The sequence below is a fragment of the Physeter macrocephalus genome, chromosome 16, assembly GCF_002837175.3.
Source record: "Physeter macrocephalus isolate SW-GA chromosome 16, ASM283717v5, whole genome shotgun sequence".
In the NCBI taxonomy this organism is placed as follows: domain Eukaryota; kingdom Metazoa; phylum Chordata; class Mammalia; order Artiodactyla; family Physeteridae; genus Physeter; species Physeter macrocephalus.
The window spans coordinates 71,857,840-71,870,571 of record NC_041229.1 but is presented as its reverse complement, the minus strand read 5'-3'; the positions used below and the strand labels follow the sequence as shown (position 1 = coordinate 71,870,571).

At 54.3% G+C, this 12,732-nt stretch overlaps 1 protein-coding gene across 1 annotated transcript in view; it reads right to left on the bottom strand.

Annotated features, from left to right (window-relative positions):
* Positions 1-864: 864 nt before the first annotated feature.
* Positions 865-12,732, bottom strand: part of OTOG (otogelin) — an 85,564-nt gene continuing 73,696 nt past the window's right edge. Inside the window, exons 47-57 of the mRNA XM_024118883.1 lie at positions 12,467-12,574; positions 11,682-11,783; positions 8,889-8,987; positions 7,551-7,591; positions 6,414-6,489; positions 6,121-6,299; positions 5,241-5,345; positions 4,938-5,057; positions 3,572-3,617; positions 1,180-1,259; positions 865-1,065 (exon numbers count right to left, since the gene is read on the bottom strand). Of these exons, the coding sequence (XP_023974651.1) occupies positions 865-1,065; positions 1,180-1,259; positions 3,572-3,617; positions 4,938-5,057; positions 5,241-5,345; positions 6,121-6,299; positions 6,414-6,489; positions 7,551-7,591; positions 8,889-8,987; positions 11,682-11,783; positions 12,467-12,574 (1,157 nt within the window). The remainder of the gene's footprint in view (positions 1,066-1,179; positions 1,260-3,571; positions 3,618-4,937; positions 5,058-5,240; positions 5,346-6,120; positions 6,300-6,413; positions 6,490-7,550; positions 7,592-8,888; positions 8,988-11,681; positions 11,784-12,466; positions 12,575-12,732) is intronic.

Below are 12,732 nucleotides of genomic sequence, written 5' to 3'. Positions count from 1 at the left end.
TGCCCTTGCAAGCTGAAGGTATCATTAAACACCCTAGGGCCCTCAGAGGGGTGGGCTGTCCACCCACATGGGGATGAGTCGGACCCTCACTGAGGAGGGTCCAGCACAACTCATCCACCACACCTCACCAGAGCCAGCCCACCTGCCAGGGAGGCCGGTTTTGAGGGATGGGAGTAGGGGTGGGTATGGAGCAGGCATGGCCCTGCTCTTCTAAATCCTTTCCTGAATTACAAGGTCAATAACAGAATACCAGGGCATCCCTCTCGGGGCTCCAGGGGGCTTGAAGCTCACTGAGTCTACTCCCCAGTCTCCAGACCTGACCTCACAGACATTGGTGAGAGCACGTCACCTGGGAACCCACCCTCTTTGCTTCTGGGAAGTCCTCCTGGGCAGCAATACACAGACCTGCATGTTTCAATTTAAGCCCCCTTTCCTTTTACTGAGTCTGTGGTTCTTCCCTGGTCAAAAGGGCCGAGAAAGAGAATGGGCCACCACATCTGGCCCCTCCACTGGGTCTTGGGTCCAGCCCTGGTCCCGGCTTCTCAGGAAAACTCTTACCCCCTCTACCAAAGCACTGCAGCCAGAGTCACAGAGGTACAGGGGCTGATGCCCCTGACCAAGGGCCCTTCCCAGACCTCAAGCCAGGGACAGAGCTGAGTTCCCTGAGCCCCAAGCTGTGGCACTCTCCCATATGTGGAGGAGGGGGAGCCCAGAGAGGGAGCCATTCCAGTCACTCTCTGTGTCTCTGCCCACCATTCCATGCTCAGCACGTACCAGCTCTCCACACATTTAGTGCCCCCCGCCCACCCTACACTGGGCCAGCTGGAAGCAAAAAGTGGTCCAGCCCGCCCCAGCCCCCAGGCCTCAGGACCACTGGCAGGCACAGTCAGTGGGCTCCTGCACTGTGTAGGGCACCCAGGTGGCGTTGGTGGCACAGAAGAGCTGCACAGAACGCCGCTGCAGGCCCACCTCGCGGCAGCACTTGCAAAAGCGGGCGTAGGCGTTGATGTTGTAGTTGTAGATGCTGGCGGACGGACACCTCCCATCGCAGGACACTAGATTCACCTGGAGACGGACGGGCCAGTGAGGCAGCCTGTGTGGCTTCCATCCCCCAAAGCCCCCCATCCCCATCTTCGGCTGCACCCCGCCCCCCACCACCACCTTGCTGGGGCCACGCACAGGGGTGTTGCTCCTGCATTCATTCTTGCGGATGGTCATGCGGATAGTCACCTTCTTGCAAGAGCGTCCATCCTCTTTACCTGGGGGGACAGGGTGGGTGAGGCAGCTGCGGCTGAGTAGTGCTCCCGGGGCAGCAGGCTGGGCCAGACTGGGGCAGTTAGTGTCATGCTGGAGGGTCCCTCCACCAGCGTTAGTGCCCATGCATTAGAGCCCCTCCCTTTTAACTCAGTGCCCTGGAAGGAGGTGGAGGTGACAAGGCAGGGGAGATGGGTGAGACAGGGAAGGATGCCAGGGACGGCCTGGGGACTCTGGGCTAGGGAAGACGAGGATTGGGGGACAAGGCAAGCTGCCTGCCCACCCCAGCCCCAAAGCCTGTCTCTAATCCATTGGCGACCCTGGATGTATCCTCTCCCCTCTCTGAGCTTCAGTTCAAGCATTAAGATCCCGCAATTGCCTGAGTGAATGGAAACCCCAGTCCCTAGCACGATGCTTGCACATAGCAGGATCACTCGGTTTCCACAGCTATCAGACAGGACAGGGCCAGGAGTCACCCACCTCACACAGCTGTTACAGAGATGGAAATTGATAAGCACGCAGTTTCTTCTGCCTGGACCATGCCTCCCAAAGACAACCAATCACATGGCTCATTTACACCCTCACCTGCTCAAGTATTTCCTCACCAAGGCCTTTCCTGATCTTCTTCTTGAAACTACAACATCCTCCCTCCACCCAACCTCCCTTCCTTATTTCTATCCAGGGCACTGTCACCTTCCAGAGAGACACCCTTGTAATGATGCTCTTGACATGTAAGCTTTAGGGTCTTCCTTGGCACAGCCTCCTTTCACTATTTTTTGTGAGTTCTCTCGTTCTAAATAAATCTTCACTTTCATACCTCGGTATGGATTTGTAAGATTGTGTTCTTTTTCTTAATGAAGACCCCCCCCACCAATTTGCATAAATTTCAGCCCCCATAAAGCCAGATGCATCCACCTTATTGTAATTTCACTTGCTATTCTGTCTCTCCTATTAGAACGTCAGCTCTATGCGGCTGTGTCATTTATGCTGTGTCTACAGTGCCTAGAACAGGGCCTGGCGTATTGGTGCTAAATAAATATTTGCCAGATGCATAGACTCCCTCTGTGACACCGGGGTGCCTGTGGGAAATGGGGTGGAATCCCCTCTTCTGGCCTCTGGGTTTCACCAAGTAGGTTTCCAACCCCACTGGCTGGAGGTCTCCTGGCCAGAGCTAAGTTCACTTTTTCCTCCCTCTCTGCTCCCAGGAGTCAGAAGAACTGAGAGCTGTCCTGGCCATGGCCTCAGGGTCCTGGACTGAGACCAGCTGAGTAACCAGCGGTAGCAAAGCAGTGGTGGCATTGGGCATTGGGCACCAAGAGAGCGGGCACTGCTGAAGCATTCCCATGCAAGCCCAGGGGTGCAGCGTGCTACCCAGCATGCACTGCTGGCCCTACGGCCTTTACCAGAGGCAGGGAGCAGGGGCACCACACTCCCCTCCCCCACCCCCAGAGCTCAGGGCCACCTAGCAGAAGGGACATTGGCAGAAATAGCAACGCGGCTACACGCCTCCAGGCCCGCGGGCTTCCGAGAGGAGTACCTGGGTGGCAGTGGACACTAACCCGTGGAGGAGAGGCGGGGCTAACGGGGACCACGGGAAACAGGGTCCCCGGGGAACCTGGGGAGAGGGACACGGGTCACAGGGAGCACATGGGACATTCAGGGAACATTGAGTTGTGGGTCAGAGATCAGCCAATGAGACACTGAGCCCAGTTTCCTTGGAATATGTGAAGTGGACATAAAAGGGTCCAAAATTCTACATCCCTCCAAGGAAAGGTTGAGGGCCCTGGGGGATGGGAGGCATGTGGGCAAAGGTCCTAAGGCTGATTGGAACATGCACGCACATGCAGTTGGGGCTGCAGGTTCCAGGGGCCAGGGGTGAGGACAGACGCACCGAGCTCTCACTCAGACTCAGTCTGGGAGCCCATGGGCCTGAAGGCACCTCCATGACAAGGCTCCTGACCACAGGGAGAATTCATGTGGGGGGCATCTCGGATGGAGGTCATGCCAGGCCATGGCAGGAGGTGGCAGAGCAGCTGGTCAGTTACTGACCTCCTGGACCCAACATCCCAATGTCCCGTCTCCAACAGGAGCAGAGGCCTTTTGTTGAGACAGGGATGTGAGCATGACCCCTGCCCACCTGCAGATCTGTGTCTGTGCCGTGAGCCCCATGGCGGGGGTGTTATCCCTTCAACTACTCACCCCTGAAGAGCCACCACTGGAGGCGCCAGGCCAGGAACCTGGCCCTGTGAACCCCAACATGACACCTTGTCCCCCCAACCAGAGCCCCTCACCCCTGGCCTCCACCATGCTCACTCACATGTCCTGCAGCATCCTTCCAAGGAAGGTACCACCGAGCCCCCAGCCTAGAGGGAGAGGAGGAGAGGTGGGTAGGAGACCACATCCTAGGCCAGGAGCCAAGATCCCAGCAAGAGACAAAAAGACACTGCTAGAGTCTAGACTCCTTTCCTCCCATGATGCTCCAGGGCAGGAGTTCCAGGCCCCATTGTCCATCAGGCCCTGGCCAGAGGGGGAAGGGGCCCCTGAGCTGGCCATTGAGAGCCACAGGGGCTAACCCAATTGGTTGGGACAATGGCACTGAGGCTGCCTCAGCCCCCAGTGAGGCTGGAGGCTGGGTAAAGATGGTGCAGGGCGCCAGGGCCTCCTGTTTTTCCAGTGGCAGCTCTCCTTATGCACCCCCCCAAACCCAGTACTGTCGTTCGCCTTAGTGTTTCCAGCACAGAGGGTCAGGGAGGGGAGGGGTTAGGGACTGACCCACTTGGGTCAGTGGCCTGGGCTCTATCTCAGCCCTGGATAAGCTACCTCTTTCCTCTGGACTTAGTTTTCCCATCTCTAAAATGGGGCAATGATTCCTGATAGCCCTCCTCCTCTGCTGTGAAATTGATAAAATGATGGATGTGACAGTTCTTTGTAAATAAGTGTGTGTGTGTGTCTGTGTGTGTGCATGTGTGAGCGTGGGTCTAAGTATATGTGTGTGGTTTTGTGATCACATACATGTGTGTACATGTGTGATTTTGCATGTGTGTGTCTGTGTGGAGAGAATGCTTGGATGTGGGTAATTGTTTTCTAAGTGAGACCAGAAATCTTTAAATGCCCAATATTAACGTCAAGAACTCTAATAATTCAACAATAACCCCAAACCCTCCAGGAAATCATTTTCCTTGAGGTGTGCCCATAGTGGCAGCTGTCCATGCTAGTGCTGGACCCGTCAGTTAGCCCATCACAGGACTGAACTCTGCGTCTGCGTGGTGTGTGCGTGCAAGCGTGCCTTGGCGTGTGACAGTGCGTGGTATGTGTACTGGCTTGCCGAGGTGTTAACGTCCCTGTGGAGTGTGTGGTGCCTGTGAGCGGCTGACTGCCCGTGTTGGTGTGTATGTGGATGTGCCTAGAACATGCGACAGTGTATGTTTGCGTGCATCTGGGCATGGCCCTGTGATGTGTGAGGATGTGGTGTGATGCGTGAGGATGTGGTGCAATGTGGTCAGAGCAAAGATACACGGAGAGATGTGGAGTTGGGGTGGCAGGGCAGGTCCAGGCTCCAGGGAAGCCCTCCTTCCACAGCCCCCCACACCACAAGACACCCCTGCCCCTACCCGCCGCCACCACTAAGACAGCTGCTGCGCCCAGCTTTAGGCCATGCTGCGCGGGAGGCGGCCGGCACTGACCTTGGCACACTCGGTCTCGTTGAGTGGTGGGCAGCTGACGGGCGAGCGGATGAGCACGACACCCAGGGGTGTGCTGCTGCATTGGTGGCGGGTGCAGTCTGCGATCCACGATGCCCCGGGCTAGAGGGCACAGAGGTAGCCAATGGGGACCTGTGGCCGATGGCCCTAGTGAACCGATAGGGCACAGCTCCGAAGACAGGTGCAGCCCAGGACGTGGCACTGCCCAGGACCCCATCTGTTCCCAGCCCTGGGCCCTGGTCCTAGGCGTCCCCTCCTGGGATGCACAGTTAAGGGGCTGCATACCAAGAACAGGGAGGTGGTGCCATTGGGGAAAGTGAAGAGGCAGGACACGTTCCTGCAGGAGCCGCAGCAAGCCGCCAGGTCCCTCGGGTGCTCATACTCCTGGTTCTGCAGGACAGGGAGAGACGTGATGGGCCTCAGCCACACACCCACCTCCACCCTCCTGCCTCTCCCACTGTCTGCTTGTCCCTGAGCCCAGAACCCAGAGAAAGGCCCACTGTAGATGCTCAGAAAGGAAATTCCCAGCCTCCTTGTATCTCAGGAAGGAAGGTCATCCTTATATCTACCCTGAGGCTCAGGGTAGATAGAAGGGTAGACAGCAGGTCCTAAACCCAGCCCTGGTGGAGAAAGAGATGGTCTTGCTGGTAATTAAGGATGGCAGTTTTGGTTCCAGATAGACTTTAGTTTGAGTCCCAGTTCCTGTGGCAATTTTGACAAATGGCTGGACTTCCCTAAACCTCAGTTTTCTCATCTGAAAAATGGGAATAATTCCAATCCCTTTTATTCAACTCATACTTATTTAGCCCTTAATAGAAGCCAGTCACTGTCCTAAGTACTGGGCACGTATCAATAGAAGCACTCAACAAACTGTAGCAGTACAAACCAAGAGGATAGGGACCGTGCCAGGCATAAGTAGGTGCTTAATAAATGTGAGTTTTCTCTGTCAAATGCTGACCCTTGCCAGGCCTTAACTCTTGCTGTTTCCCTCCTGGCCTCAGCACTTTCCACAGAGGTCTCAGAGGTCCCCCCAATGCCCACTCTCTAGACTCATCCAAAGAGCTTGGTGGAGCTTGAAAGGCCCCTCTGATTCCCAGAGCACCAAGGGTCTGCAGGCCAGCTCCCCCTGGCCCCCCACACCCCATCCTGCGCCTCTGCCCCCTACCGCCTCGCAGTGGACGTCACACAGCACGGAAGTGGTGTTGATCTGGTAGAAGCCGGTAAGAGGGTCGAGCACGGCGGTGCACCGGAATGTGTGGCACACGCCTTCTGCCGAGACCTCCACCACCGTCTGGCCCAGCTGCATCACCCCCAGCTCGCGGCTCAGACACACGGGGGCCTTCACTGGATGGGCAAGCAGGGTGGCGACAGTCACCGAGAGCCCAGCGCCCACACTGGCCCCAGGCCGGCTGGCTCACCCAGCTGGCCCGACCTCCCCGGCTCCCCATCCCCACTCACCGCACTCGTATTTGGTGCAGCCACACACGTTCTCCGCGCTGTGCATGAACGCCTCGTCCAGCTGGGACTTCTCCCACTGGGTGGGCAGAGGCCGTCAGCACCCCGGGTGAGGAGACCCAGCCCCACCTTCGGGAGCAGCCTGCCACCCGGGGCCCTCTCTCGTCGGTCATCTCCTTGCAGTGGGCGGGAGTCGGCGGCAGGGAGGGGCTGGCAGGCCTGTTAGCCAGGGGGGGCCCTTGGCACCCTGTGAGCTCAGTCACCCTCCCTCGAGGAGGCCCATGTGGCTCCCGAGCCTCCCCGCTGGGGAGCGCTCCCCAGTGTCCTCTCCCGGGCCTCAGGACTCTCCTGTCATTCTGAGCACCCGTTGGCCACACCAGCGAGGGCCCCCTGCGTGGCTGCCGGCCCAGGGCCCTGCTTGGCTCATAGACTTCCCTTCCTTCTCACCAGTTAAAAGGAGAAAAGGATGGGATGGGGGACAAAATGAGAGAAAATGTGGGCTAGGTGGGAAAGAGGGAATACTTATAATCCAAAAAATCATGTAGAAAACATAACTTTAAGCATAACTTTCCATTTCTTAAAGTATTTTCACTTCTCTCAGTGGCCATGCAGCCTGCTGGTTAAGGGCATGTTCTCTGGAGTCAGATATCCTGGTTGCAATCCTGGCTCTGTGATTTACTAGCTACATGACCTTAACCTTAGTTTTCTTGTTTGTATAATTGAGATAATCATGGATGCAATCTCATTGGGCTGTCGTGAGAATTAACATGATAATAGACATAAAAGGCCTAGGAAAGTTCCTGGCATATAGTTAGCGCTAAGTAAACATTAGCTACCGTCATGAGTGTCACCATCATCCTCGTTCCCACCTTCCCCACCACCCGCACCATCACCACCAGCATCAGCATCAGCATCATCGTAGTACTTAATCCTCACCACAACTCTGAAGCATGATCAGGCCCACTTTACAGGCGAGGGCACTGTGCCCAGACAGCAGAGCTTGGGATGAGAATGCTGACTTGCGATTCAAGGCTCATTGCACTAGATTAAAGGAATAGGGTCTCCAAGAGAAGGGAAAGAGAAGGAAGGAAAAAGGGGGAGGCAGACCAGGGGGGGTGGGGAGGAGGAGGGTCTTCATACCAGATGGCACCGGGGCACTGGGATTGTGTCGCAGTCACACTCTGAAAAACAGGAGGGGACAGGACCCACCTCACCAGAGGTGTCCAGGTGGGAGTCCCCCTGAGCCTCCCAGACCCCTCACTGCAGGTGCAGCTCCTCCTCCAGCTGCCCTCCATCCCGCATGGGGGCTGCAGCTCCCCTGGTTGGGCAGGTGGGGCGTGATGGGTCCAAATGCCAAGCTCCACAAAGAATGTGCAGGGAGGATAAACAGGTAGATGGATCAATACCAGGTTCCCTTCCGTCACCTGGGCTTCATCCTTCCCTGTGCTCCGGAGCACATTCTAGAGCAGAATGGGGCCTCTCCAGGAAGGAACAAGGCAAGGGTGGAATTTCTGACCATCTGCATTTCCTAAATATATATGCTCAGCACGCTGAGCTCTACTCCAAGCCTTGGCCCGTGAGCAGGTCCAGTTCTAAGCCGCGAGGGAGCTGATTGCCGAGGCACCGCTGACTAACTTAAGGGCTCCACCACTTCTAGCTTCAGGAGAAGGAGAAGTCAAGGTCACAGTGGCTGTGAAACACACTTGGGAGTCACCTATTCATGCAGCAAATAGTTTTAAGTGCCTATATGCCGAGATTTTTCTCTGTTCTGGGGACAAAGCCATGGATAAAACAGACTAACATTCCTGCCCTCGGGAAGTTTACATTCTAGTGAGGCCCGGATAAAGCAAGCAAAATATCCAGATGCAAAACAGAGTTTCTCGACTTTTTTTCGAAAAACATCTTTTTTAAAAGATTTTTTTGATGTGGACCATTTTTAAAGTCTTTATTGAATTTGTTACAATATTGCTTCTGTTTTATGTTTTGGTTTTTTGGCCCCGAGGCATGTGGGATCTTAGCGCCCTGACCAGGGACTGAACCTGCACCACCTGCATTGGAAGGCGAAGTCCTCCTAACCGCTGGACTGCCAGGGAAGTCCCTGAAAAACATTTTTATATAAAGCTCACAGGTGTTCATTACTGATCACTGCCACTCCCTACCTGCTTCTCAAAAGGATTTGAGGTGAATTTGAACAAAATCATATTTACTCTCAGATGGTTGCAACAAAGACTTTTTAAGGTGGAGAAGTTCCTATTTGGAACAGGGAAGTTTTTTTTTCCTTCTTTTATCCTGCGGAGGCAAAGAATGTTCAGCACTCAAGGAGCGGGTGCAGCGGGAGGGCCGTTTTGGCGGCTTCCCTCTGGTGACTCTGGAGGGGTCGAATCTGAGCCAAGTGGACAGAGGTGGCCCGGCTTCCCCCTCCCCCCAGGGGCCTGGATCTCCGCCTTTGGGGAGGGGTGTCCCTGTGCGGGGACTTACCACAGGACTTGTAGGGACAGCAGCGGTCTGGGCTCCACACCTCCACCAGGGTAGTGCCCATGCCACACTCTATGTGGGGACAGCGGAAGCTCTCACACACTGCGTGGGCAGGGAGGCAGGAGACATGTCAGCCATAGAGCAGGAATCCTCAGAAACACACTGGCTAAGGAGGGGTACCTCCTAGCTCCTCCGAGGTCCCCCCAATGTCCTCAGACACACTCTGGGGTCCAGGGGAAAAGACTGGGCTACTGAAGTCCCCCCGTAGAACTACATCAGGAGGCCCTCGTTCTGCCCTGGGAGGCGCTAGCGACCTGACAGTGTCAGAACCTTAAATTCACTCGGCTGGGCCTCCCTCCCTTGGATGCTGTGTCACCCTGAGAGTAGTGGTCAGAGGGGAGCGGGTGAAGCTCCACTGATGGGACAGTTTCTCTCTAAGAAGAACACAGCTCCTCCTACGCTGTGGAGACGTCATCCTCTTGTAGCCCACCTGGAGCCTGCTCTGCTTCAGCAGATGCTACGCTCTAGGGCTCACACTTCCCTTCTTCCTGCTCTCCAGCCAGTCTCCTCTTAGTTTAGGATTGCTCGGCCATTCTCTTTTATTGAGAGACCAAGGCAAGGAGCGAGGAATCCCTGGACACAACTTTTTGGTGGAGAGGGGAGGTGCCAGGGTCAACGCTGAGGGTGAAAGATTGTAAAACTTATTTGATTTACAAAAAAAAATTATTGGCACAGGTAAGGAGTATTAATCGGTGTTTCAAAAACATAAGAGGTAGAGGGGAGAAGGACATTTGTACAATGTCCAAATAACCGGTTACTTTCTGGTTGAAAGAGGAAATTGGTAAATGTAAGATGGACAGATCAGACAGCTGCCACCCTAATCCAGGGCCAACGTGAACCTTGGTTATAGTGGCTCAACCACAGAGTATGCGTCTTCTGGTGTGATGTCCTATGAAGCTCGAGGACAGTGTAGCCAAAGATTTTTAATTTGAAGCCACCAAGTCTTGGATCTAACTTCCAGTTTACAGGAAGCACAGTGGACAGAAAAGCAAGGTAAATGGTTCCAAGAGGAAACAACCAGATAAATCAACATGAGACCTTCTGCAGGACCATAGCCCAAACTCTACAATTTAGCATCGTACAGAAGAAGGAACATGTGCTAGATTAAAAGACATTTAAGAGACATAATGTTAATGTGTGGATCTGGATGGGATCCTGGATTGAACAGACCAGAAAAACCATGGACTGGTACGCTATGACTTGAAAATGTATTAACATGAAAGGTAAACATCAGTAACTGAAAATACCTGGCTAAAAAAGAGCATGTACAGTATGACCTCATTTTGGTAAAACATATTTACCTAAAGGGGGAGAATATCTAGAAGGATCTGTACTGAATTGGAGGATACTGACAATGAAATGTCTGGGAGGTAGGAAAATAGTGTTTTCATTTTCTTGTATTTACTTGGATTCTGTACTTTCTACAAGGCTTAGATAGTGCTTTTGTAAGAAAAGTATAATGAAGACTGGGACAAGGTAATAATATCAATGGCCTCTGTTTACTGAGCACCTACTGTATGCCAAGCACTGTTATATTAAGGTACTATGTACACAGCACACACTTCACATATATTATCTCTAACCTTCACAACAGCCCCTCAAGGTACATACTATTATCACCATTACACAAATGAGGAACCTTGGCTCAGAGAGGTTGTACATTGCCCCAGACCACATAGCTAGTAAATGGCTGGGGCTCAAAACCCTGACTGACTCCATATGCCTGTACTCACTCCACGTTACCGGAGTACTTTCTGAGAAACAGGGAGAGGGAGGCTGAGGAGGAGAGATGAGGAGAGGCTGGAGAGGAAGGACGCTGGTCCTCTGCTCAGATGAGCTTTGTAAACACTTTGTGACAAGCGGCCTCTGAGCCCCCAGGTGGAGCTCCTTGGTCGGGTATGGCCAAGCCTTTTGCGGAACTCTCAGTGGGAGCCTACATTGTTTCAAAGTTGGTTCTTGACCTTGAACCAGTCGGGGTTGCCCTTGGGGTATCCTGGAGGAGGCCCCGCCCTACACTGCTCTGCGCCAGTGCAGCCTACCTCACATCTTTCCTACAGTCGGTATGGAAAGGAATTTTTGTAAATTAAGTCATATTGAAATTTAAACATTTTGTAAATTTTCATCCATTAGGTTTGCTTAAAGTCCATGATGCTGGCTGTACTATGCTTATTAGGTACAATTAAGGTACAGTATACTGTACACAGTATACAGTACTATGTTAAGGTACATCCTACATACAGGTGTTATGTCTTGTAAAAATATCAGAAAGGGCTCACTTTTATCTATCATTGCAAAATAAAAGAGCTTCAGAGGCTTAAAAATGCAGCCTCGTGCAGGTACTATGTTAACAGTGGCAAAAGGGACCCCGAGGCAGGGGCCTTGGGTCAGTCAGTGAATGAGGACTGTGGATCCAGGCTGGGAGAATGGGAGTGGCCGAAGCATTTGTCCCTCAACCCAGGCCTCCCCCTGGCCCCTGGGAGCCTCCGTGGAGGGAATAGGGACTTTCCTTAGGAAGCCTCAGAGCCACCTATGTGACAGCCTGTACCCCTGCTATCCAGCTCCCAGGGCCTGGCCCAGCTTCCTCCGGGGGGGCCTCCTTCCATGGCTTCCCCAGAGCTCGCCACCTGGAGGCTCCCTGTTGCCCCCTGTTGAACTCCCATTGATCCCAGGGTGAGGACTCTGTGAAGGTCCCCGGAGCCCCTTCCGGCCCTGGCCCCCACATCCAGCAGGACTCACCACACTGGTACAGAGGGCAGCAGAGCTCCGTGGTGTTCCTGTCCACGGTGAGCGCCTCCCCTTCCTGACACTCGGGGATGGGATCTGGACAGTCACCACAGGCTGAGGGGAGAGAAGGGCCACTGCTGTCACAGGCAGTACCTCTCCTGGGGAGCATGGTACAGAGCAGGTTGCTGGGGGATGCACCTAAACCCCAGGTGTGACAGGAGCTAGACTCAGCATTACCGAACCAAACTTGGGTCTGCTCACCTGCGTGCAGTACCACCAATCTACTGACACTGGCGTGGGATGAAGGAAAGTGCAGCGTTAATTGCAGGCACCAAGCAAGGAATTTGGGTCTTTTGAGCATTAGCCGCCCGTTCTCCTTGCTTGGCACCTGCAATAAACGCTGCACTTTCCTTCATCCCATCCCAGTGTCAGGAGATTGGCTGTACCGCATGCAGGTGAGAGGACGCAAGTTTGGTTCGGTAACACTAGCAGTGTTCCACAGTCCTGTGTGACCTGTCCTGGAGGCAGAACCTGGAAGTTCTCTCTCACATCCACCTAAACTCTTACACTGAACAAGCACCTATTTTCTTGTGCTCAGTAATGTATGGGGTGAAGCGGTGGTGGTTTCCTCTTCTTCCTATACTTCCTCCTGGGCAGAGATCTCACCCTTCTCCCCGTGCCCACTCCACCAGAAGATCCCCACCCTTTCCTCCCAGCCACCCAGGGAAGCAGGGGTGAGGAAGGAGGTGGCTGTGCTCCAGGCATGCATGTTAACATCTGATGGCACGTCGACGCACCACAGAAGTAGGAGGTGCAGCACGAATCCCCCAGGCGGCCCGCAATCAGGGTCTGGTCCTGGCGACAGCTGGGGACCAGCTCTGCCTCACACAGGTCTGGGTCACACTCTGGGGAACAGACAGAATTTTTGCACTGGGAGCAGGCCCTGCATGGCCACACCTGGACCCCCACCCTAGCTCTGCTTTAATCTCCAGCCAGAGCCCAGTCCCCAGAGCTGTCCTCGCTCCCCTCGCCCGGCTGCAGGGCTTCCCTGCCCCTGGGTGGT